Here is a 27,662-nt window from a genome sequence, read left to right as displayed (position 1 = left end):
GCATCTTGTTTTTCTTTCAAAAAATAGATAAGCTAAAAATCTGACAATGATGGAGCCGGTAGGGGACATATATTGCTTGGCAATAGTCTTGTTAATGATGGATTGTGTAAATAAACAAAATATATGTACAAATAACATGTCTTCTTTATTCAAATATATCTATTAACAAAGTTATGTAGTTAGGCATAAATTACTTGTTGTCCAAGATACTCGAATATTGTTACCGTATACGTGCGCTTATAAGACGCCCTCGCTTATAAGACGCACCCCGACTTCGGACTTTATAATGGGTGGATTTGAGACTGACCCACGTGTAAGACGCGGTCAAATTTTGCCGTATTCATCGGCCGGAAAATGGCCGAAAAATGGCAGAATGTTAAAGAAAATCATCAATTATTAAACATTGAGAATTTTTCAAACTCGCGCTGCATACAATTAGTAATTCACGCAAGTCTGAAAAATAAAACAATCACACAACAAAGTAAATAATATTTGTTTATTTTATGATATATTAGTGGGTTTTAATTTATTTTCAAGTATTATTCATGCAATAAAAATAATTATCAAATTGACAAAATTTCTAACAACTGCGTATTAATCATTTGCCCTAACAATTGCAAACAATTGCAAACATAAAACATATTACGTTCGTAATATCAATGCACAAGCAAAATTGATCGTGTCAGTCATCTTAATTGTATTGTTTGACAGGTATTGAAATCTAATAGGCAGATATTTTGAAAGCGTTTAGTTTTATTACCTAGATTATGCAAATTTTAAGCCCATTGTCTATCAACAATAGGTAACGCCTACTTTCATAAAATTAGCCAATCGCGTGATAGAGTGATAGACTCCGAAGCGCAGATCGAAATCACGTGTCAAGAAGCAAGCCATATGCGGATAATTGCATGCGGTCGCTCTTTGCTCCCGTCGTTGTTGGCCCCTAATAAATAATGTGTCATCAGTATTAGTGGTTCGTCTGAATAAACGTGTTTATTTAACAATTGACAGTTGCAAACTGGTAACTTATTTCAGAGGATACCCTAATTGCCAATTATGTCTTAATTGAAAATTAACGACGTGGAACAAAGACGATCAGGTGATACAAACTTGTCAAATAGCATTTGTAATCGGCAGCGTGTTTACTGAGAATTGATTTTGCTGTTGTTTTAAGCATGTTGGCATCGTGTTGCCGCTTACACACGTATACTATAATGGCCAATTTATATGGCATTTAACGACGTCGCGCGCAGACAATCAGGTGATAAAAACTTTTCAAGAATAATCACGGACAATATAACGTCTTACGCCCCAAAAATAACAAAATTCAAATTAAAAATAATAGACAACAAAATCAGTAACAATACATTTTATTACAAATAAATCGGTAACTGAACATAGCGTTCCGATACACGGTACGGGCCAATACAGACTTTAGAGAAAATGCAAATGGCTGCCGCGATGATTCAAAACAACTGACAAGTGTCCAACTTGGCTAGAATAAGCCCAGTAAACTCGATATTTTGATTTTTTTTGTTTATTTTCACCAGTGTCTCGCTTATAAGACGAGACCCCAACTGTAACTTATTAATTTAAGTCTCAAAATGCGTCTTATAAGCGCAAGTATACGGTAAAAGGTCAAGAAAATAACATTTATTGTTTCCATAGCAACAACACATGATTAACTAACATTTGACAAACAGAATTATGAGTAACTGCAAGACAATCGCATAAACACAGCAAATATTGCAAACCACATGATCATACAAATTATTATTTAAAAAAAAAACAACATGTTTACAGAATGAAATGCAAGTTAAACAAGGCTTTTTATCAGATGTGCCAACAAAACAACTGGGGCTGAAATATTTTAATGTTTCATGGACATGTGTTTGTATTAATTTCAAATAACAACAAAGTAAACATGGAAATCAATAGCCATTGAGCAAATTATCTTCATTAACTTTAGCAAATGTATGTCGACATTAACACCATTTGTTACATCATATTTAACAGTATCAGCACTTATAAAAATATTCACAAATATATTTATCCTTCTTTCATCCTCAACATACCATATATAGTCTATGAACAAAGTAAAACACCACAAATGATCTCAAGATGGCATGTAATGCTCTACATTTATCACATGGTTTTCCCTAGCAATAACTGAAAAATACTACTTATAGTTTCCATGGCAATGGCTACACAAATCCCAAGTGCATAATCTTCCTGTAGGGCTGTGGACCTCCCCAGTACCCTCTGTAATAAAGCAAACCACTATATAAAGTATAAAACACTATGCGTCTGTAGACATAAACTCTTTATAATCAGAATATTCACTATACAACATGATTTGTGTATTAAGGTGACATATTTTCTAACGTCTGAATTATGTTAACCAAGCCAATAGGCGATTGCTTTATCCTGTGGTAACCAACAAGAGGGCCAAAAGGCCATGTGTAGCTCACCTGAGATCAGGAAAATACTAAACTTTTCTGAGTCACTACAATGTACTGTTACACTATAGCCATATAAAGACAAGAATATCAGTGAAACTGATGGATGCTTCCTGATGATGCGCTGTTCAATCTATGTGTTAATAACCACCTAAAAAATCTATTATTAGCCTCTGTGACCTTGACCTCAAACATCATCAAAAGGTAGAGGTCCATGCAAGGTACATACATGACAAATATGTAAGAGATCGGTAAAATATTGGAAGGCGCTATGAGAAACTGTAACAAAATTGTGACGGAAAAATCTATTTTTAGCCTCTGTGACCTTGAACTTGACCCCAGTGACTTCAAACGTCATCAAAAGATAGAGGTCCATGAAAGGTACCTACATGCCAAAAATATGTAAGAGAACGGTAAATTATTGAAGGCGCTATGAGATACTGTAACAAAATTGTGACGGAAAAATATATTATTAGCCTCGGTGACCTTGACCCCAGTGACCCCAAACCTCATCAAAAGGTAGAGGTCAATGAAAGGTACCAACATGCCAAATATGTAAGAGAACGGTAAAATATTGAAGGCGCTATGAGAAACTGTAACAAAATTGTGACAGAAAAATATATTATTAGCCTTGGTGACCTTGACCCCAGTGACCTCAAACCTCATCAAAAGGTAGAGGTCCATGAAAGGTACCTACATGCCAAATATGTAAGAAAACGGTAAAATATTGAAGGCGCTATGAGAAACTATAACAAAAGTTTGACGGAAAAAGATATTATTAGCCTCTGTGTCCTTGACCCCAGTGACCTCAAACCTCATCAAAAGGTAGAGGTCCATGAAAGGTACCTACATGCCAAATATGTTAGAGAACGGTAAAATATTGAAGGCACTATGAAAAACTAACAAAATTGTGACCCAAAAAATCTATTATTAGCCTCGGTGACCTTGACCCCAGTGACCTCAAATCTCATCAAAAGGTAGAGGTCCATAAAAGGTACCTACATGCCGAATATGTTAGACAACGGTTAAAAATAGAAGGCGCTATGAGAAACTGTAACAAAATTTTGACGGACAAATATATAATAAGCCTCGGTGACCTTGACCCCAGTGACCTCAAACCTCATCAAAAGGTAGAGGTCCATGAAAGTACCAACATGCCAAATATGTAAGAGAACGGTGAAATATTGAAGGCGCTATGAGAAACTGTAACAAAATTGTGACCAAAAAATCTATTATTAGCCTCGGTGACCTTGACCCCAGTGACCTCAAATCTCATCAAAAGGTAGAGGTCCATTAAAGGTACCTACATGCCAAATATGTTAGAGAACGGTAAAATATTGAAGGCGCTATGAGAAACTGTAACAAAATTTTGACGGACAAATATATTATAAGCCTCGGTTACCTTGACCCCAGTGACCTCAAACCTCATCAAAAGGTAGAGGTCCATGAAAGGTACCTACATGCCAAATATGTAAGAGAACGGTAAAATATTGAAGGCGCTATGAGAAACTGTAACAAAATTGCGACAGAAAAATCTATTATTAGCCTCGGTGACCTTGACCCCAGTGACCTCAAACCTCATCAAAAGGTAGAGGTCCATAAAAGGTACCTACATGCCAAATATATAAGAGATCGGAAAAATATTGAAGGTGCTATGAGAACCTAACAAAATTGTAATGGAAAAATATATTATTAGCCTTGGTGACCTTGACCTTGACCCCAGTGACCTCAAACCTCATCAAAAGGTAGAGGTCCATGCAAAGTACCTACATGCCAAATATGTAAGATATCGGTAAAATATTGAAGGAGCTATGAGAAACTGTAACAAAAGTGTGACTGAAGGAAGGAAGGAAGAACGGAAGTAAGGAACTTCAAACTGGCAACTATATGCTCCCCGAAAATTTTTGGGGAGCATAAAAACTAACCCAGCCTTTGAAGCAGAACAAAACAAAAGAACCATTCTTTACCATACCATGATATCCTGCGAACACAATTTTCAGATCAAGTTTTATTTAGATTTAGCAAAAAATGTATCTTCAAGAGTGTTCAAAAGATTTTTCTTTACCTGGCATCCTAATTTTTCACCCCAAGTAGTGCAGGTTCAAACTCACTTGAGATAACATTTGGACAAGTCAATTGAAAAGTTTGATCAAGATTTGACAAAAAAATGACCCGTTAAATGTTCACAGGGTAATTGACCAACGAGGTCGAAAAGGTGATCACAAATGCTTATCATGAGAATATTGTGCTAAGTAGAGCTAAAAATCCCATAACCCTTTCCAGCTCAGAAGCAAAATGAAACTGGCTATATGGAACCAGCTTAAAACCAGAACAGCCTACGAGAAACTCGCAGTCTGTTACAGGTTTTATGCCGTTTGGTATTCAACAGTATTCAAGATTAAGAAATTAAGCCTTTCAAACTTGAATCAAGTAGGGAAGGTCTTTAATTTAATTTGATTTTCTAAGGGACTACAAACACATCAAAATGCTTATCGGAGTGGGTAAGGGAGACAAAAATCACACAATGAATCCTACTTGAGCAGCATTTGCCAGTAGATCTGTGGCATGACATCTTTCTTCATGTGGAACATGGTGCGTCTCTCCTTGCCCTGGTCGATGGGGAATGTCTCAAGAACGACCCCGTCGAAGCCAAACTCGGCAAGTATGCAGCTGTGGTAGCCTGTGATCAGTGGGCATGAAGTGTAACCCTCGTACTGCAATAGAAATCACGATGTGTAACCCTCATTCTTCAAAAGAAAACATTATGTGTAACCCTGGTACTGAAACAGAAAACATGATGTGTTACCCTCGTACTGCAATAGAAATCCACAAGTATTGGGCGCATGGCCAAGTCACTTTAACACGATCAATATGTCACAAAACAACTTTTTTCATCAAAAAAAATATAACAAGGGACAAAATTGTCACAAAACCAGGTTTTCATTGTGAAAAAAAAATCTGAAAATTAACCCCCTTTGTAAGTTTGTTTTTAAAAAAAATCTATTTTTAGTCGTGGCGACCTTGACATTGGAGATATTGACGTGATTCTTTCGTGCGACACACCGTCCCATGATGGTGAACAAATGTGCCAAATGATTTTAAAATCTCACAATGAATGACATAGTTATGGCCAGGACAAGCTCATTTGTGGCCATTTTTGACCTTTGAACTCAAAGTGTGACCTTGACCTTGGAGATATCGACATAATTATTTCGCGCGACACACCGTCCAATGATGGTGAACAAATGTGCCAAATGATTTTAAAATCTGACAATGAACGACATAGTTATGGCCCGGACAAGCTTGTTCCGCCAGCCCGCCAGCCAGCCAGCCAGCCCGCCAGCCAGCCAGCCAGCCAGCCCGCCCGCCCGCATTCGCCAATCTAATAACCAGTTTTTTCCTTCGGAAAACCTGGTTAAAAATCTGATATAATATATAATGTGGATTATATTCGGTAGCTGGGGTATTTCCATACTTTAACTCTTGTAAAAATCGGCAATGAACGTTCCGTCAGAATACGAGTTTGAGAAGTTTTTCTTGTAGTTTATGTTGGCAAGTAGCCGTTCCTGGTCATTTTTCATCACAAGGCATCCTTTCCCAACAAAATGGTACATAGTTTACGAAAATCCACCGCCATTTAGGCACTTAATGGCTTAAAAAAATCGGCAATGAACGTTCAGTCAGATCGGTGCCGACCTAGCATTTCTACGAGTTCGAGAAGTTTTTCTTGTAGTTTATGTTGGCAAGTAGCTGTTCCTGGTCATTTTTCGTCACGAGGCATCCTTTCCCAACAAAATGGTACATAGTTTACGCAAATCCACCGCCATTTAGGCACTTAATGGCTTAAAAATGTTGATGTAGGTGATTTTCCTGTTTCAAGAGATACCTACATTTGTACATGTACCTTGTATATATATATATATATATATATATATTATATCAGATTTTTTTTGTTGATGAAAATAGTTGTTTTATGACATATTGATAGTGTTAAAGTGACTTGGCCACGCGCTCAATACCTGTGTAGAAACCATGTGAAGTTTTAATGGACGATTTACCAGTATATTCTGGGATCTGAAACTTATCCAAGAAGTTCTAACATAAGACCTTATGGGAGGATGCAGTTTTTAAATGTTGATAAATGTGTTAGCTTCCTTGATTTACATATCAATAGATATAAAAAAGTTAAGCTAAATAGGGAGGTCTTTTAGTACCACATATAGACATCTTACTGAATGCGTGTAAATAGTTGGGGAATTTGATTTTACAAAAAGAACACCCATTGAAGTAACAAGAGCACCGCATAACGGGTGTCAGAATTATTTTTTTTCACAGTGACCTTGACCTTTAACCTTGTGACCCAAAATGGGTGTGGCGTGTAGAACTCATCAAGGTGCAATTACATATGAAGTTTCAAAGTTGTAGGTGGAAGCACTGTGATGTTAGAGGCAAAGTTAAAGTTTTATCTTAGAGGTCACAGTGACCTTGACCTTTGACCTAGTTACCCATAAATGGATGTGGCGTGTAGAACTCATCAAGGTGCATGTACATATGAAGTTTCAAAGTTGTAGGTGGAAGCACTATGATGTTAGAGGCAAAGTTAGTTATATATTAGAGGTACAGTGACCTTGACCTTTGACCTAGTGACCCAAAAATGGGAGTGGCGTGTAGAACTCATCAAGGTGCATGTACATATGAAGTTTCAAAGTTGTAGGTGGAAGCAATGTGATGTTAGAGGCAAAGTTAAAGTTTTATATTAGAGGTCACAGTGACCTTGACCTTTGACCTAGTGACCCAAAAATGGGTGTGGCATGTAGAACTCATCAAGGTGCATGTACATATGAAGTTTCAAAGTTGTAGGTGGAAGCACTTTAATTTTAGAGCCAATGTAAAGGTTTTAGCACGACGCCCCCACGGCGGACGGTGGACGCTGAAGAGGCTATGACAATACTTGGAGTTTTCCCCGAAAACAGCCGAGCTAATAAAATTACAACATTAGACCACACTTCACTATTTGACAGTTTTAAAATCCTTACTTTTAGCATATTCATATTACTGAAGTACTGAATCAGAATCAAAAAAAATATATTGTATAGCATATAACATGACCATGCTCTTAAAATAAAAAAAAATCCTCAATGACATAACTTTAACTGGTTACTGGTAATAAATGACATGATACCACATAGTAAAAGATGTTAAATGATGGTGAAAGTCTAAATTTACTTTACTTGGAACATGATGGCAGAGATAAATCAATGAACTTACACCACCAGTAGGCGCTTTTCCTGCCATAACTTCTGTCATGCTTCTATGAACAATTTTGTTCTGTGTAGCTGTTAAAAAGATAGAATATACATTCAAACCAGTGTTCATTAATGCACTCTACAGCCACACAAATATAACAGAAGAACACAGTTGTGTTCCATTATCCAATTAACAGTGATGACCCAATATCATTGAAACCGTGCTTAATGCAAGAGCGAAAAGTGTCATCCCAGATTAGCCTCAACAGTCCGCAAAGGCTAATCTGAGACAACACTTTACAGAGTACGCATAATAAGCGCCATTCTCCCACAGCCAGGCTCAGTCAATTAAATTACTTGGCACTTTATGTTGACAATGTCTCACAAATTACAATAAGAAAATATTTTGACAAGTCTCTAATTGTAAACAGCATCATATTTACTAAAATGACATTGTAATATACTGTGAAACCATTTATTTTCGTCAGCACGAAATTTCGTCCTTTTTAAAAAAATGACTATTTCGTCAGCACTTAAATTCGTCCATTTCTGGTTTTGAAAAAAAAGCGTCCGATTTGTTTGTAATGTTTGTAATACATGTAATACGCGGTTGCAAAAAAAGAGGGGAAAGAGGGGTGACACTTGGTAGTCACTTGCAGGAGGTGGGCCTTGTTTGGCATATGCCAATTAACAAGTCTGTTATTTCAGGTGATAGTAACTGTCCCTTATTATTTTATGTCATTGACACGTTCTTTGGTATGATTAGCGGATAAGTGGGACTGAATAACCGTTAACCAGTGTTTTAAACAACGAAGCCAATTGCCAATTAGTCTTTTTCCATTACAATCACGGACAACCAAACACAAATCAATATGTTCTTTATTAATTTGTAATAAAAGCGCAGAATATATTTCAGTCAGGTCTTGATCACACATCGTCATATTTTAATTGCGTTTAATAGCATTGTCTTTAATCCGGATTCGCCGCGTGTTGGCTGTATAATCTGCAACACCCCTGAAAAACACAATACACACAAAGGGTAATAAAGTTGTTAACAATTAGCGCTAATCAACACTATTATAACTAAACGAAGTCGACGCATTCGATACAGCCTTATTGCATTCGCATTTTACAGGAAATGTCAGTTGTCAGTACACTGTATAATGTACACCCCTTTGTGTCAAAACCGGATTTAACTTGAGTGTGAATAGTCGACTGTTTCATGTTCTTTGTATCAATACCATTAGGGTATCTGTACTATAAGTATACCAGTCTACAAACAAGGTGCGCACTTCCGCATATGGGTATTCGGACGTTCAAAAAAATTGCCCTACGTTTTAGTGTCACGCCGACGAACGCATTTAGCAATATAACTCTTTTTTTTTCACTATTTCTTTACTTGCAAAAAGTACTAGTGGCTTATAACTTACCTTGCAATCTTTTTTTCTCGCATTTTGCGAGTGTGCGAGTGTTAATTTCGAGCCCTGTTTATATGCGTGAATTACGCTGGATTTAAATGCCTCATGCCTACAGTAATTCAGTCTTATTTGTTTCAAATATGGGACATGATTGTTCGTTAGGATCTTAAATTCGTCCATCGGTCGAAGGACGAAAAAGACGAAAATTAATGTCTGACGAATAATAATGGTTTCACAGTAAACCGACATAAACATGAACTCGCAAGTAAAAATCTCAGATATAAACTCATATGAACTTTATGACATCCAGAATATTATAATACACTGTACTAATATAAAAGGGTTAACCAGGACATGCAAAATCAGGTTCTGTTCTAGACCTAATTTCAATATGGGGAAAAACTTGACCCCCCACTGGCAGTTTATTAACTCTCTTTGCGTTCATAGATCATTTCCAAGACCAATCAAAATGTGATATTGATTTACCTTTAAACTATCTTAAGAAAACTCTTTATCCTCCATTCTAACATTCAAATATCAATAACATGAAAATATAACCACATACCAACAGCTGCTGCAGTTTTTGATGTAGGAATGTTGGTACAATCGCCAATGCCAAAGATATTGGGAAACTTGACGTGCTGACAGGTGTACTTATTTACGTCAAGGAAACCTGAGGCATCCACGATCGGCACTGTAGAGTTCTTGAGGACATCTGGGGCAGACATGGGGGGTGACACATGGAGGAAGTCATACTGTTACACAAATACAGAATTATAAATACGAGCCTTGCTCTGTGAAAAAAGGGTTTAATGCATGTGCGTAAAGTGTTGTCCCAAATTAGCCTATGCAGATGGCACAGGCTAATCAGGGAGAGCACTTTGCGCTATGATGGTACTTTTTGGTTTAAAGGAATTCTCTTCTTAGCAAATATCAACTTTAGACAGAGTTAAATCCCTGATTTGCATGTGCAGACTGCACAGGCTAATCTTGGAAAACACTGTATGCACATGCATAAAGCCCCATTTTCCAATTGCGCAGTTCAAATACATAAAAATTAATGTGGTAGTAAACAAGATGAGTTTCTGAAACACAATGTCCCCCTATATGTTGTTTGACCTTGAAGGATGACCTTGACCTTGTGAAAGATGACCTTGACCTTTCACCACTCAAAATGTGCAGCTCCATGAGATACACATGCATGCCAAATATCAAGTTGCTATCTTCAATATTGCAAAAGTATTCATAAAATAAGTGATTTGGGCCACATATATTTGACCTCTGACCTTAAAGGATGACCTTGACCTTGACCTTTGACCACTCAAAACTTGCAGCTCCATGAGATACACATGCATGCCAAATATCAAGTTGCTATCTTAAATATTGCAAAAGTATTCATAAAATGAGCGATTTTGGCCACATATATTTGACCTCTGACCTTGAAGAATGACCTTGACCTTGAACTTTCACCACTCAAAATGTGCAGCTTCATGAGATACACATGCATGCCAAATATGAAGTTGCTATCTTCAATATAACAAAAGTTATTGCAAAATGTTAAAGTTGGCGCAAACAGACCAACAGACAGACCAACAGACAGGGCAAAAACAATATGTCCCCCACTACTATAGTGGGGGACATAAAAAAGAATGGTATGAAAACTATAACAAGGGCACTGCATAACAGATGCCACGCTCGGCTATGGGTGCAGTTTTTAATAAATGAAACAGTGACCTTGACCTAGTGACCCAAAAATAGGTGTGGCAAGCAGAACTCATCAAGGTGCAGCTACATATGAAATTTCAAAGTTGTAGGTTGTAGCACTTTGATTTTAGAGCCAATTTTCAAAGCCTTGACAAAATGTTAAGGTTTTAGCACGACGCGGATGACACGACGAGCTGGCTATGACAATACCCAGGGTTTTCTCCATAATCAGCCGAGCGAAAAATGAAACTCAAAAACACCTTGTTTTGGAACTAATCATGTGCTTATATGTTAGTTTTTTGCACTGAGCTATTAAAATATCAGATTATGCTTTTTTTTCAGCATTTTGTTTAAGGTATATGGCTTATACGCTTCCGATCATCTACACATTATAGCTGTATCATAAATCATGAGCTCAGCATTTAAAACATAATACATGTAGCAACAATTGTTTTCAAATATATTGTCACAAAAGCTGGAGTATGACCTTCCACGGAAACAATATATTATTTACCACAGAGAGAATGTTTAATCATAATCTGTATCACATGCTTAAAAGCTCGAACAACAAAATTGTAAATATCACCAATTTGCTTCAATGGACAACCACCCACCTACAACAACCATGCTAGGTCAAGTAACAATTCTCAACTAGACTATTGTCAAGCAATGTAAGTCCCCTACCGGCTCCACCGTTGTCAGAAATTCCACCATTTTCAGGATATTTTTTTTATTTGTTGCCATAGCTACCAGAATTTTTGACATAGGAACAAAATGAAATGACGTGCATAATGTCCATATTGACATCTATCCATGTTCCAAGTTTCATGAAAAAATATTAAGAACTTTTAAAGTTATCGCAGGATCCAGAAAAGTGTGACGGACTGACTGACTGACTGACTGACAGACACATGGAGTGCAAACCATAAGTCCCCTCCGGTGAAACCGGTAGGGGACTAAAAACACTGCTTCTAATGCCTACATAGAGGATAACCAATAAGTTACGATCTAGCATACTGATGCATGCCCATAGCAAAAACTCACTTTTACTTAAAACGACATCTTCAAAGACTTTGAACATAATTTTTTACCATACAAAACATTTTGCAATGTTATTAACCTAAATAAAGATACAACTTACAAAGCTTTTGCCAAATAATTGTAAAACAAGAAACTGTCAGAGACGGGTGATGCTCCCCAAAGGGTTTTTTTGTCACAATATTGCACTATATATTCAGATAAAAGAAAACGTCTTGAGGCGCATAACTTTGGAAAAAATAATACGATGGATGGTTTAGCAACTTAAAAATTTCAAAGGGACATAACTCTCTAAATAAATCATCTAACCAGAACCCACAAATAACATGCGCATCTCCTCAAGGTAGTTAAGCTTCCCATAAAGTTTCTTTGAATTCCAGTCAGTAGTTGAGGAGAAATAGCCCAGACAGGAATTGCACTATATGTACAGCTTATAGAAAATTTCAAAGGGCCATAACTCTGTAAAAAATCATCCGACCATAACCGGCTGATACCATGCACATCTCTTGTTGGTAGTGAAGCTTCCCATAAAGTTTTATTGAATTCCTGTAATAAGTTGCTGAGAAATAGCTCGGGCAAGAATTGCACTATATGTACAATGGAAAATTTCCAAGGGCCATAACTCTGTGAAAAATCATCGACAAGAACCAGCTGATAATATGCACATCTCCTCTTGGTAGTGAAGCTTCCCATAAAGTTTCATTGAATTCCGGTCATTAGTTGCTGAGAAATAGCCAGGACAAGAATTGCACTATATGTACAATGGAAAATTACAAAGGGCCATAACTCTGTGAAAAATCATCCGACCAGAACCCGCTGACAATATGCACATTTCCTCTTAGTAGTGAAGCTTCCCATAAAGTTTCATTGAATTCCAGTGATTAGTTGCTGAGAAATAGCCAGGACAAGAATTGCAATATATGTACAGTTAATGGAAAGTTTCAAAGGGCCATAACTCTGTGAAAAATCATCCAACCAGAACCCGCTGATAATATGCACATCTCCTCTTGGTAGTGAAGCTTCCCATAAAGTTTCATTGAATTCCTGTCATAAGTTGCTGAGAAATAGCCCGGACAAAAATTGTGCACGGACGGACGGACACACGGACAGACGAAGCGGCGACTATATGCTTCCTCCAAAAAATTTGGGGGGGAGCATAAAAAGAAAGGTTTACAGAAAGGTTGAAATCAAATCCTTCAAAATATTGAGCCAGGTGCTTTTAGACTTCTGGTTTCCAAAATCTTTTTAACCATTTCTCACTCAGAAGCAAAGTTAAAATGACTACATGCAACCAGCACATGCAGTTCGCTGTTCATCAGTATCTTATGGTTGGCAATAATCTCATTTAAACTTGAATCCATTAAAGTGATATTATGGGCATTTTTCACTGTTGAATTGAGCTGAGAAGAATTAACAGGTCAAAAGAGTTAGTTTAAATGTGGTTACTGACCAATTATCTGCGACTCATCTTGCTACCAGTTGTTTGTAAAAATATATTTTATATTCGATATTCTTACGTGACCCACCCAGTCCTGTAAGCCGAAATGATCCGTAAAACAAAATTGCGTCTTTGTGTCGTATGAACGAATCTGCACTTAAACTAAATTTAGGTTCAAATTGTACATGCATGATCAGTTGTCAAACAAATGTACGGTTGATATTCAAATGCTTTATTTTTCTCTTTCCGGGATATTGTTTTAGTATGTTGATGCTGCATTAACAAATATAAGTGTATATGAAGTGAAAACACCAAAAATAAACAATGGTTGCGATAGACACCTATAAACGGTTAGATGCCCATAAAATCACTTAAAGAAAAGTCTTTAATTTTTCAAGGCACTACAAATGGGCAAAATGCATATCTGAGGGGTTAAAGGTTACATGCTGCTTACTGTGTAGGTCTTTTTCTCTCCATTCTTGTTGTCAAGAAGGTCAAAGGTCGCAGTCTTCTTCAAAGGATCCACAGAGGTAAGACTCTCGCGCAGGTTCAGATTTATGTTCCTACAAGGGCCGAAAGTGGTGAACATTGAGTATGTTTTATACTGGTTTATTTGCTAATAACACTTATTTGACTCATTTGACCCTATCCACCTTAGATGCAAAGTAAAAATGGCTATATGTAACCAGCATTAAACCAGAACAGCCTTCGAGTACCTCACAGCCTGTTCCGGTTTGATGCTCATCAATACCTTAAGGTTGGAAATGAAGCCTTTTAAACTAGAATATTGTAAAACAAGGGCTGTTTGTAAAACATGCATGCCCCCCTATATGGGCTATAAGTTGTAGTAGCAGCCATTGTGTGAATACGTTTTTTGTCACTGTGAATGGTGGTGGTGGTGGTGGTGGTGGTGGTGGTGGTGGTGGTGGTGGTGGTGGTGGTGGTGGTGGTGGTGGTGGTGGTGGTGGTGGTGGTGGTGGTGGTGGTGGTAGCAGAAGAAATAGTAGTAGTAGTAGTAGTAGTAGTAGTAGTAGTAGTAGTAGTAGTAGTAGTAGTAGTAGTAGTAGTAGTAGTAGAGAAGTAGTAGAAGTAGTAGTAGTAGTAGTAGTAGTAGTAGTAGTAGTAGTAGTAATAGTAGTAGTAGTAGTAGTAGTAGTAGTAGTAGTAGTAATGAGTAGTAGAAGTAGTAGGTGGTGGTAGCAGAAGAAATAGTAGAAGTAGTAGAAGTAGTAGTAGTAGTAGTAGTAGTAGCAGTAGAAGAAGTAGTAGTAGTAGTAGTAGTAGTAGTAGTAGTAGTAGTAGTAGTAGTAGAAGTAGTAGTAGTAGTAGTAGTAGTAGCAGCAGCAGCAGCAGCAGCAGCAGCAGTAGTAGTAGTAGTAGTAGTAGTAGTAGTAGTAGTAGCATGCATTACAAAATTGCTGTTAGCCTTAATTTGGTAAAATTTAAATATATTACAAGGGAGGCAAATCTGTAACAATAAATTTAAACTTATTGCATTTGTGTCCCCTGTAGTGTATTACCTCCCCTGTCCTGCATATATTTATATTAATCAACAAAATTAAACATTAACTCAATATTTAATATACAAAATATACAAAAAATCTCATATTCTGATAATATGTTTACTGATCCACTGTATTTTACTAAAAGGATGATGTTTCATTGGACTGATAATTATAGATTTAGGATTACAGACCAGTTGCTTCAGTAATATTGTTCAAAGTGTGCCCTGTTGGCCGCGAATGCATTCTTGAATTATCATTCAAAAACCATTTTACTATTTCAAGTCATCGTGACCTTGACCTTTGACCTAGTGACCTCAAAATCAATAGGGGTCATCTGCGAGTCATGATCAATGTACCTATGAAGTTTCATGATCCTAGGCCCAAGCGTTCTTGAGTTATCGTATGACAACCACCTGGTGGACGGACGTACCGACCGACCTACCGACCGACCGACTGACCGACATGAGCAAAGCAATATACCCCCTCTTCTTCGAAGGGGGCATAAAAACGGTCATGAATTTAATTATATTTTCTAAGGGACTACAAACATGTCAAAACTCATATCTGAACGAAAGCATTAACACTAATTACATTTGAAGTGTATGATCATTCACCAGATTAATGCAATGTAATACAATTAAAATTAAACCTATATTGTTAACTTAAAATACTAACATAACATTTAATATTACCAATAAAAATTTGAGTTGAGTATTTTGAATGAACATTTATTAAATTATTCTAAATACTATGGGCCAATTAAATTTTCCTACCATGTAAAACTAGAATTAATGGGTTTCTAGGAAGGAAATCTCTTTCACAAAAGGGCATGTGATAAATCTTATCTTGATGATGTTCAAGCAATTGAAATTAGTTGTTATAAATAGAACAAGACGAGTTAAGCATGAACAGTTTTATTGTTTCTGTCAAACTTACTTCCTTTCCACAACGGTCAGTAGCCGTTCTGCATACTTCTTCACTCCAAAAATTACACCTAAAGCTGAGTTGTACATTACTTTGGTCTTGTCACGAACGCCATGCTGTAAAACAGTAGAAAGTGTGAACCATGACTAAAATAATAAACTTATCTGATTGCTTTAAACAGACAAATACTGCATTGGCCTAAAATAAAATAAACAAGAGCTGTCAGAAGACAGCGCGCTCAACTATTTGAGTGCTTGACAGTATAACGAAAGCCATCATGGGTAAATCGTTCATATTCAATAAGGTCAAGGTAATATAGTCATATTCTATGCTAAGTGGAAGAGGACCATAATTGAAACATATTGATCGCTTATGCTTTAAAGAAGTTTTACTTTATAGACAATTCTGAGTTCAGGTATATTTTCCACAATCTATTGAAAATGTGTAAAGACATAATTAAAACAAACAAATTACATATTATTTCAAGTTTGATAGCAATTATAACTTTTGTTGGATGGTTGGACGGTCCTTTTTTTTACCATATTAAAAAAAAAACTACTATGTCTTTTTGGTTGGGGGGGGGGGATTTGGGGGGTGGAGAGGGGAATATAATGTGGGTGTGTGGTCATTTATTAGATGATCTTTTAAAAATAAGAAAAACCAGAAATGTGTTTGTCAGAAACACTATGTCCCCTTCTGCGCTGCTTTGACTTTTTTTCTTCTTTATTTTACATTTGACCTTGAAGGATGACCTTGACCTTCCACCACTCAAAATGTGCAGCTCCATGAGATACACATGCATGCCAAATATAATGTTGCTATCTTCAATATTGCAAAAGTTATGGCAAATGTTAAAGTTTGACCAAACCAACAAACAACAGACAGGGCAAAAACAATATGTGCCCCACTATAATGGTGGGGGACATAAAAAGGAAAAAATATATTTATATTTTTTTTGTTGGGGGGGGTGGTTTTGGGGTGGGCGTGGGGGATGGTTTGGGTGGAGTCCATTGTGGTACATGTATGTCATGTAAGTGTTGTTTTGTCAAAGTATGAATCAAATCTATCATACGTAAAGAAGTTATGGCGATCTAAGCAAACTTTGTTAATTTGACCTTTAAGAGTCAAGGTCATTCAAAGATCAAGGTCAAATTCAACTTGCCAGGTACAGTACCCTCATGATAGTAAGAAAGTATTTGAAGTTTGAAAGCAATAGCCTAGATACTTAAGAAGTGAAGTTGATGTAAACACAAAATGTAACAAAATATTCAAAGTTTCTTAGACAAAAGGGCCAGAATTCCGTTAAAATGCCAACCAGAGTTATGCAACTCGCCCTGTACAGTCCCCTTATTAAAGTTAGCAAGTTTGCCAAGTCTAAAAGCAATTGCTATGATACTTAAGAAGTTAATTGGACCAAAACACAAAACTTAAACAAATGTTCAATTTTCTAAGTATAAAAAGGGAACATTATTCCTACAAAATGTTTGATACAGTCGTCTGCTCTTGTTTATAGATTGGGGTAATGTTGGTAAAGAAGTATGCAAAATATGAAAGCAATATGTCAAGGGACATCGAAAATATTTGAGGTGGTACACAAACATTAACATTGATTTATCAATAATATGCATATTCTAAGTGAAAAAGGGGCCTTAATTCTTACAGCAAGAGGCCCATGAGGGCCTGAATCGCTCTACTGGTATAAACACTGTGCAAGTTTAATAAGGATGAGATGGAAACTGTGTACCTAATCGCGCAAACAAGGAGAATTTTCTCAAATTCAAGGGGAGATTATTGGGTACTTATTTCTCCGATACTGCTTATATTCAATAAGATTCAAGTTCTCATTGATATAAAAATACTGTGCAAATTTGGAAATAATTGGATGAAAACTGTGAAATTAATTGCGTAAACAAGCGGGATTTCAAAATATTCTCATATTCAAGGGGAAGTCATTCTGGACTTATTACTTCGATATTGCTCTTTTTAAACAAGGGCTGTTTGTAAAACATGCATGCCCCCCATATGGGTTGTCAGTTGTAGTGGCAGCCATTGAGTGAATATGTTTTTGTCTCTGTGACCTTGACGTTTGACCTAGTGACCTGAAAATCAATAAGGGTCTGTCATCTGCCAGTCATGATCGATGTTCCAACGAAGTTTTATGATCCTAGGCGTAAGCATTCTTGAGTTATCATCCAGAAACCATTTAACTGTTTCGTGTCACTGTGACCTTGACATTTGACCTAGTGATCTGAAAATCAATAGGGGTCATCTGTCAGTCATGATCAATGTTCCTATGAAGTTTTATGATCCCAGGCGTAAGCATTCTTGAGTTATCATCAGGAAACCATTTTACTGTTTCGAGTCACTGTGACCTTGACCTTTGACCTAGTGACCTGAAAATTAATAAGGGTCATCTGCCAGTCATGATCAATGTTACTATGAAGTTTAATGATCCTAGTCGTAAGCATTCTTGAGTTATCATCCGGAAACCATTTCACTGTTTCGAGTCACTATGACCTTGACGCTTGACCTAGTGACCTGAAAATCAATAAGGGTCTGTCATCTGCCAGTCATGATCGATGTTCCAATGAAATTTTATGATCCCAGGCATAAGCATTCTTGAGTTATCATCCTGAAACCATTTTACTGTTTCGAGTCACTGTGACCTTGACCTTTGACCTAGTGACCTGAAAATCATTAGGGATCATCTGCCAGTCATGATCAATGTATCTATAAAGTTTCATGATCTTAGGCATAAGCATTCTTAAGTTATCATCCGGAAACCATTTTACTGTTTCGAGTCACTGTGACCTTGACCTTTGACTAAGTGACCTGAAAATCAATAGGGGTCATCTGCCAGTTATGATAAATGTACCTATGAAGTTTCATTATCCTAGGCCTAAGCATTGTTGCGTTATCATCCGGAAACCATTTTACTATTTCTAGTCACTGTGACCTTGACCTTTGACCTATAGACCTGAAAATCAATAGGGGTCACCTGCCAGTCATGATCAATGTACCTATGAAGTTTCATGATCCTAGGTCTAAGCGTTCTTGTCGGACCGACCGACCGACATGTGCAAAACAGTATGCCGCCTCTTCTTCGAAGGGGGGCATAAAAAGGGTTTGAGTCCTCATTGATACAAAGACACTGTGCAAGTTTGCCAAGAATTGGATGAAAATAATGGACTTTATCACATACAAAAACTGAATTTTCATTTTTTTCTCAAATTCAAGGGGAGATAATTCTGGACTTGTAACTCCGATATTGCTTATTTTCAATAGGGTTTGACTCATCATTCAGATAAAGACACTGTGCAAGTTGGGAACTGATTGGATGAAAACTGTGGACTTTATTGGGTAACAAGCCTTTTTTCACAATTTTCTTAAATTCAAGGGGAGATAATTCTGGACTTTTTACTCTGATGTAACCCATTTTTTAAAAGGGTTCGAGTCCTCATTAATGTTAAGACACTGTACAAGTTTGAAAAGAATCGGATGAAAACTGTGGACTTAATCGCGTAAACAAGAAAAAGTCTAACGCACACACACACACACGGATGGACGACGGAAACCACACCATGACATAAGCTCTGAAGGCCTTTGGCCAGTAGAGCTAAAAAGCTTGATACAGTTTATAGATTTGGGTCATGTTGGTAAAGAAGTATGCAAAATATGAAAGCAATATGTCAAGGGACATAGAAAATATTTGAGATGGTATGCAAACTAAAACATTCCAACGCTCTCACACACGGGAACGCTGACATGGGGGTGAGTAGGATAGCTCCACTATATATATTTCATATATAATAGTCGAGCTAAAAATTAACTCTAACATTGGACTTTCCATTAGTTTGTTTTGTACTAATTTTTGCCGCTTTGAAAATGTATTTATCATTTCAGACTATATTGAATTTGACATAGTAGAATTTTTAGTATTCTTAAGACTAAATTCTCATTGGTAACATTCTTTACATGTATGAACATTTCAAAGCTTTTTTAACAATCTTCATACTTTTAACTCATGTACCAGAGGCGTATCCAGAAAATTTTGAGAGGGGGGGCTCAACAGGGGAGGGTACGGGAGGGGTGTCCCCTTCTGTCGTCGAATTTTTTGAAATGGCACCTTGAAATGATGCGATTTCCTGCTATCTAATCAGCATTTTGCATGATAAAAGTGCATGTGAAACAAAAAAAAAGGAACTTGAGTTCACACATCAAGTGTGACAGACACACGGACAGACAGACACACAGGGGTAAATCAAATGTCTCTCAAACCACTAAAGTGGTGGGAGACATTATGTTTATCCATAACTTTTTTAACGGAGTTAGATGGGTGAACCTCCTAATTAACCTTGTTGGATATCCTACTGGGTCAACATAGGTACAACATTAAAATGTTTATGTCCATGTCCCTATGAATGGAAAGCAGGCACACAGCGGACAACCATTGATGATCTTAGTTTTGTCTTAACAAGTCCTTGGGCACTGATACTCCTTTCACACTCGCATGATGGGACAGGGAACACACATGATATGGACAAAACAGTGTAAATGGTGGGGTACAGCTGGGAATCACAATGTGCAACAGAGCCCTGAAGGGAAGAAGGTGGGTTGGGTACACCTTTCCACCTAGCCTGCCATATAAAGTGCAACTCGGCAGGGAGGGACTGAGAGGAAGGGAGATCATCATTGAACCATTCAAGTTCACTAGCACTGACAGGAGAGGAGCACATTTGTTCATGTATAAACTTCAATCCCATGGCTGCCTTAGTCTGCAAATCATTGAATTTGGTGTCCATTTCGTTCACAAAAGTGTCAACAAAGGGAGTCGTTAGGTTTCTTGTGTAGTTTAATTCGGGTGTTGCTGCCTCGATGTTGTCACGCTTTAAGAAAATGATTTAGTTTCATATAGCAAAGTAATTCTTCATTTTTGAGTCTTTTAATTTTAAAAACTATGGATGAACATCAAAGCAGTTAGCCCGATTTGTAAAAAAAACAACAAATAAAAAAAAATTGCCATTCATTAAGTGTGCAGTTGAATTTCACTGGCAATAACTTGTTACTCAAAAGGATTATCACTCTAAAGAGCTAATACCAATTAAATTCATCAAAGAAATTACCGAGAAAATAATAATGATTGTCCAATGCGTTCGTCTAAACTCTTTAATTGCTACAAATTGAAAGATTGTTTTTCACAAGTTTCATGCGGCAGCCATTTGTAAACATTTATCTATAGCTAAATTTATGGATGAATTTCATTAGTTGAATGTATCTTCTCAGCCAATCAAATAGCGCAGTTTATTACTTACAGTCAATGAAGCGTGCACTTTAGCTGACAAAGGTTAGATCGTCTGTACACATGCCTGGGGGCTACTCACACAAATCGACAGCTGTTTATGGCTTAATTAGGGACAAATGACAGGAAATACACAAGTGGATTGAAACTGTAAGGGGCTCATTTTTATTAAAAATCGTGTCTAGCCAGCCAGCTGGGGGGGCTTTAGCCCCCGAGCCCCCCACCTAAATACGCCTCTGTGTACATTTTTCTCTAGGTGGAACATCAAACAATAAAATTTCTCCATATGATTGCTTTTTAATAATTCAGATTTTGATTTTAATAACATCATGTTTGGTCGAGGTATACAATGTCCAAAAATGCTTTCTGCCCTGTAGTACTTATGATTGCAAATCCTTACTTATCCTTTTGAAAGCATGTAAGATTACATTTTACATGTAAAATTAGCAAAAACAAACTCTCAAAATGCTCTCACCTTTGCCCAGTATTCTTCCGCCAGGTACATGATTTTCTGTGGTGCACCTGCACACTTTATGGGCGTGTTGGGAAATGTGAAGATTGCATTGCCTCCCTTGAAATTCTGTATGGCGGGATACGTTTTCACCACATAATCACTGACATAGTTTGTGCAGACGTTGGGGTCAACTTTCAGAGCCTCTATCAGGCCTTCGACCTGCAAAACAAGTTTTGTGTGGTGTGTGTGTTTTTTTCAGTACATTTATTTAATAGAATCATTTTTCAATCAAACGTTTATTTACGTTTAAATTAATATACTACTGCATGTCATACATAAGGTTTTACAGTACTTAACTCATAGAATTGGGGAAGTCAATAAATTTCGTAACACTTTTGTCCGGCAAGCTTATCTGATCTAAGCAACAGAACTTGAGCACATACCTATACTGTAACAGGCACTTTGAGATGAAATAATAAGGCTAATACAAAACCATGGTCTTGATTATGGAGCTACACCATCTTGCTGTCAAATAATCAAATAAAAATTATATCATACAAGTTATGTGTTTGTCTGCCTGATGTATCACATGCATTTATTTGAAATCAAAATACTAAACAGCTTATAAAATGATCTGCTGTTAATTCATTATAAATCAATTCTGTTTATTATCCCTCATATTTTGTAAAAGAAGTTTTAATTGCTAAATGTTTTAGAATTGTATCAGAACTGTGGTTTAAAAGAATATTATATTGATTTAACACAATTATTAAAATTCCTAGCTGTGTCAAATAGAGGGAGGATATTTGTTGTATTCAGTGGAATATCAATTTTATTTCATGAGTCATCATAGAAAATCATATTTTCACGAGTGGCGCAGCTACGAGTAAAAAATATATATTTTCTATGATCACGAGTAAATTAAAATTGACATTCCACCAAGTCCAACAAATTTTCTTTTTATTTTATGCTTTTTTTCACTGTTTATTTACATTGTGAAAGAGTTTAACTGGAGAATTTCGCTGGTATAATGACGTCATTTCGTCAAAAAATGACGTTATTTCACAGTAAAACAGTGAATAATATTGATAATTTTCACTATTATTTTTAAACTAATGATAATTTGCTGTTCATCAATCTGTGATTATTAACTACATAAGTACCCACTTAGAATATGCACATCAACAATTGTTGCGTGCGACAACTAGGAAGATCTTAGGGGTCTGAGAATAACAATTAGCCTCTGCATGGCTGTGTAAGGTATATGGTCAAGGGTGAACAACTTGGAAATGAGTGAATCACTTGCAATGAAGTTTCTGGTCCATCTACATTTCATGATGATAAAACGATATACTTGAAAATTAATTGCTTAAGCAATAAAAAAACAATAAAAAAAAACATTTTAAGTGAAAAAACTGCTGACTGATGAAAAAAAAACGATCAAAAGAGTGACTCTGTTGTACATGTACTCTGATTTCCAATATTTGTTTGAATTCACATGAAGAATGTCCCTTACCAGATTTAAATACAAAGTAAAAGTTCTTACCTTATTAAGGTTGATCTGTATCCCGAGGCCGATGACAAGGTAGTCATAGGTCAGCTGAAAAAGGACACACATGAGTTAACTAGTCATATCTGTATATCTGTTCTAGAAATACGTATTATAAGCCATTGAAAACACAATTATTAGATTGCAGTCTCCTGGTAGCACATTGTAAGCGCTATGAAAGAGGGCAGCCGCTCAACATTAACTTGTAAATCGACTTGTTCAGTTGGACTAGATCCTAAAAATTTCACTTGCCCTAACTGAAAAAATTACTTGTCCTTAAAATAAAGAGAAAGAGAATAAAACTGGGCAATTAATTTTTATTATTAACAATGTATATAACAAAGTGATGTTACATAAACTATAATGAAAATAAAGGCTAGTATGGTGTTGTGAATTGAATGTTTTTTATCTCCAGTGTTAACAATACTGTTTTGGGAGTTAGCATAGGAATACTAAGTCAGTAATGCACACACCAAAAGTCCGAAAAATAAATCACATCACTGCAGAGAAAATAAATCACATCACTGCAGAGCTTGTTTAGTTTGTGAATGGTAATCTACCTTTTCCCCATTGTCCAGTATGACAGTGTTTTTCTCTGGGTCTATTTCCTGTAGGCGCTGTACGTAGTGGTCACAGCCCTGGGGTAGCACCTCCTTCATCAACCTCTGAGAGTTGTCGATCTTCTTTATTCCCGCACCCACCAATGTCCACATCGGCTGGTAGTAGTGATGCTGTAAATAGACATACATAAATTGTATTACACAAAATCTATTTTGTGTTTACAGTGAAAGTGAAGGCTTGTACTGGATAATAATTGTCTCAATTTGTGGTTTTGACCTTAAGCATGTAATAAATGAGTGGTTATAATGTACATCTCAATAACTCTTAATGAGTATTGCATCTGGAAAGAAAATCCAAATGGCCTTTGAGTGCTTTTTATTAGATTTGTACTTATTCATCCATGCAAACCTAAAAATAAGTTTGGCTCAATGTGTTAGATTGGCAAACCTCAGAATAAAAATACTGAAACTGGCAACTTTTCAAGCTGCGAAAAATCCTGTATCTAATGAAGATTTCACAACAATTAGGATTACCCCATAATGTCACTCTGAGAATCTGAGAAAACCAGTGAGAAATACAGGTACTCTGTCTGCATATTAAGTATACATGGAGTGGTATAATAATTGACAATTGATTCATGCTTGTTTTGATACATCTGGTTCATTTTAAAGAGAGCAAAGGTCCATTCACAGATAAATCAAAACTTGAAAGAATTTCAGTAAGCCCTAGATCAAGCATTGAAAGAAGTGCCTCTGTCTGTCCCCTAGGAAAATTGTTTGAATGACTGACTGCATAATTATTGTGTCTTACTCTACAATCTGTGGTACCTTAACAACTTAAGTTTTTTGATTGTACAGTTAATTGTTACGCTTCAAGAAAGTCAAAATGAAATATAAATAGCATATATAAAGCTATGTCATTACAAACTATGCTAGGAGGCCTTTGATAAATATATTTGCATGTAGATCTATGTCTGCAAAATAAAGCATTAAACAAGCTTTTTATTGTTATTATGCAATTAACATCTTACTTCTAAACTATGTGTAATAATGCCATAATATAAAATCTTATCTTAAGGACATGTCACTTTCTGAAATGGTCAGAAGTTGGTGGGGTAATGTAAAATAATAATTCCTTATATAAGCATTCTATATATAGTTTGGAACAATATGCACAACTAAAATAACATATAATTCAGTGATACATGAACCAGTTCTAATGAAAACTTTCAAAAAGAGTAAATTATCACATTTTTTTACCTTATAAACCCCTTTTTCTTGAGCGTTCTAAGTCCTTATTTTCTCATATTCTTCATAAATCTGCTGATACCAGCTGGAACATACACCACTGTAGAACATAGTGTTAGAGTATTATTAAATATAACACACTAGAACATAACCCCACCCACTTCTGACTGTTTCAGAAAGTGATATGTCCTTAATGTTTAGTGACTGCAACTATAAACCATTGTTTATTGTTAGATCTAGAGATTCTATGAATACAAATTCGCGTTTTTTTATTTAACCTACCTTTGCCTTTTCACCTACCTTTGCTGGTTCAATTATGGCCACATTCCCTGGTCCGAAAGTTCGACACGACCTCGCCCCAACGGAGCAACCGCCCGTCCCCCCGCCGGCAATAACCACATTGTAATGTTTCCCGCCCTTGCTGCTGTAACAGCGCACGAGCTGCACGAGAATTTTACCACATGACTGTGGTCTAGATGCCATTGTGTTCGTACCAAGTTTTAAAGCGTTAAGTGTTTGCTTATAAAGATTTTCCCTCCATCAAAATATCCGAAAACGAAAATTAATCCGAATTATATAACCAGACCTGTTTACAAAGCAAATGTAAACGGCGTACAGTACTGATTACTGCAGTTCCAGCTTTTGCACTTCCCAAAGTTAGGTCAAGTTTTGCCAATTTTTAAACTTATTGTTTAAATTATTAACTGAGCATCCAAACACTAATCAAACCAGATATTCGATATTAAATAGTGTTCGAAACACCATAATTCAAAACGATCCCAAAAACACAACTGTACACGCAGCTCATTTATCCAGTCAGCTGTTCAGACGATCAATAGTGGGTTTCACGTTCACGCGGGTTCAAGGTTGAAGACACCAGACAGTCACGTAGCGCACGTTCACAATCCGATTTAAGTATTTGGTTACAATACCTATTTTGATCAAAGTCATGTTTCACGCTTAGGAAATACAAAATGTTATATTTGATTTACACGCAGTTTTCTTTCGACACATTTAAATCACACTTTCATAGCCGCGTCATGCGGAAATGGGTCTTATGCGTTTCGGCCAGCGTATCTTAAACCCAACATGTGCATTTGCGCAGTCTGGTCATAGGTGATGTTGTTCGCTATAAAATCACTCAATGTGTTAAGGTCTCATTATGTATCTCCTGACCAGACTGAGAGATGCGCAGGTTGAGTGGGCTGTATATATGATGGGCGCATTTGGAATAAGACCCATTGTCGCATGACGGGAGTCATTAAAAATCTCATTGCGAATTGTAAATGACACATTTTAGCACAATGCTTTTCGATACAAAATTGAATGCAAAATAGCAAACTTGTAAATAAGTACAGCCTATCCAGGCGTTCAGGAACGATTTCCAGACGTGCTGACCGAGTACGGCAAACATTTGTGGTTGGATAATTAAACGATTTTCCTCTTATCGTGACACTATACTATTTCGGTAATGTTTGTTTTCTCATCTTGAAAGCAAAACTGTGTTTATCGATAGTCAATTGTATATTCCCCGGACGATTTAGTGAACGAGTACTTACCCTGAAATTCTGCGAGATGGCTTTTAAAGGGGCCTTTTCACAGATTTTGGCATTTTTTTTAACTTATTCATTAAATGCTTTATATTGATAAATGTAAACATTGGATCGTAAAAGCTCCAGTAAAAAATCAAGAAAAAAAAATAAAAAAGAATAAGAACATTGCCCGGAGCAGGTTTCGAACCAGTGACCCCTGGAGTCCTGAAGTAAAAACGCTCTAGCCTACTGAGCTATTCCGCCGAGTACACATTCGTGACGTATTTTATACCTTATATAAGCAATCTTTGTAGTTTCACAAAATTTAACGACAAAAACAGAACTCTCCAAATTATTCAATCGTTTCGCGTTGCAACGCTTTATAATTTTTAGGTTTTAAAATCATCAAAAGATGCATATAATGGCTATATTAGAGCATGGTTAATGTTCAGTATTACTGTTTCCTCACAAATATCATAACTAAAACGAAAACCTACGAATCTGAAACAACTTTTTTCAATTTTGTCAATTTACCAAAGCGTGAAAAGATCCCTTTAACACGTAATTGTAACTGGGTGACAATTTGTGTCGTTTGAACATACAGAGAGTACCGGTAGTCCGGAATTCCTTACACTGAACAGTGCTACATCCTTTGCGCTGAGCACAGACACAGTGATGTAGCCAAAGCTCGGAGATTTTATCTCGAATCAGCCTATGAAATATTCGAAAATATTCATGCGTGTCAGCTGGCGTTATGTAAAAGTCGTTTAAGGTGAAAAGCTGGGTAAAACAGCTATGCCGAAAAAGCGCATTATTTAGTGCTATATACCTATTTTAGGTCAGAGTTGTTGACACCGTGTGGACTGCCAGGGTAACAAGTAATGCATTAACAACAAAGTACGCGTCAACAGGGCTGTCTTCATGACCTAATTCGTGAGTAAAAAGTATTGCTCGCAGATTTATTTTTTTATTTATTTTCATCAATTATATTATTGTATGTTTTGAATTTGTATATGGTGTCAAAAATCTAAAGTTTTGTACAGGGAATTTCCATCATGAAATTATATTCTTAGTGAGATAGGTATTCGATATTCCAACAATATTCATTAAATACTATGGTGCTTGCAAATTGTCTTTATATTCAGTTTTCATTACCATTTTCATCATACTTTCAGAGCGTCAAAAAGGGCCATGTTGTTGTTATTTTGTCTAAGTTATCTCTACAAAATAAATAGGATGATAAACAGTGCACACAAATCTCGACCCGGCCTGCGTTATGACACATTCT

General features: G+C 36.5%; 1 protein-coding gene across 2 annotated transcripts; it reads right to left on the bottom strand.

Annotated features, from left to right (window-relative positions):
- Positions 1-126: 126 nt before the first annotated feature.
- On the bottom strand, positions 127-25,710 carry LOC127875162 (sulfide:quinone oxidoreductase, mitochondrial-like). 2 transcript variants are annotated; one of them, XM_052420020.1, is made up of 10 exons: positions 25,143-25,710; positions 23,595-23,765; positions 23,032-23,085; positions 21,507-21,704; positions 15,745-15,848; positions 13,758-13,866; positions 9,689-9,878; positions 7,728-7,795; positions 4,995-5,173; positions 127-2,262 (listed from the first exon to the last, which is right to left on the bottom strand). In XM_052420020.1, exons 1-10 carry the CDS (start codon positions 25,323-25,325, stop codon positions 2,205-2,207), a joined length of 1,314 nt encoding a protein of 437 aa, XP_052275980.1. In that variant the 5' UTR covers positions 25,326-25,710; the 3' UTR covers positions 127-2,204. The 2 variants fall into 2 exon arrangements, with proteins under 2 accessions (XP_052275980.1, XP_052275981.1); XM_052420021.1 differs by lacking the exon at positions 25,143-25,710 and adding an exon at positions 24,855-25,014.
- Positions 25,711-27,662: the final 1,952 nt, after the last annotated feature.

This window comes from Dreissena polymorpha, chromosome 3 (assembly GCF_020536995.1).
Source record: "Dreissena polymorpha isolate Duluth1 chromosome 3, UMN_Dpol_1.0, whole genome shotgun sequence".
NCBI lineage: Eukaryota > Metazoa > Mollusca > Bivalvia > Myida > Dreissenidae > Dreissena > Dreissena polymorpha.
The sequence above is the reverse complement of the archived record's forward strand: the minus strand, read 5'-3'. Positions and strand labels throughout refer to the sequence as shown.

Coding starts and splice junctions, on each gene's coding strand:
- LOC127875162 (XM_052420020.1), bottom strand. CDS start 25,325: ATGGCATCTAGACCACAGTCATGTGGTAAAATTCTCGTGCAGCTCGTG. Junction 21,705..23,031: donor TACAGATCAACCTTAATAAG/GTAAGAACTTTT, acceptor CTTGTTTTGCAG/GTCGAAGGCCTGATAGAGGC. Junction 7,796..9,688: donor AAAAACTGCAGCAGCTGTTG/GTATGTGGTTAT, acceptor TCTTTTTAACAG/CTACACAGAACAAAATTGTT.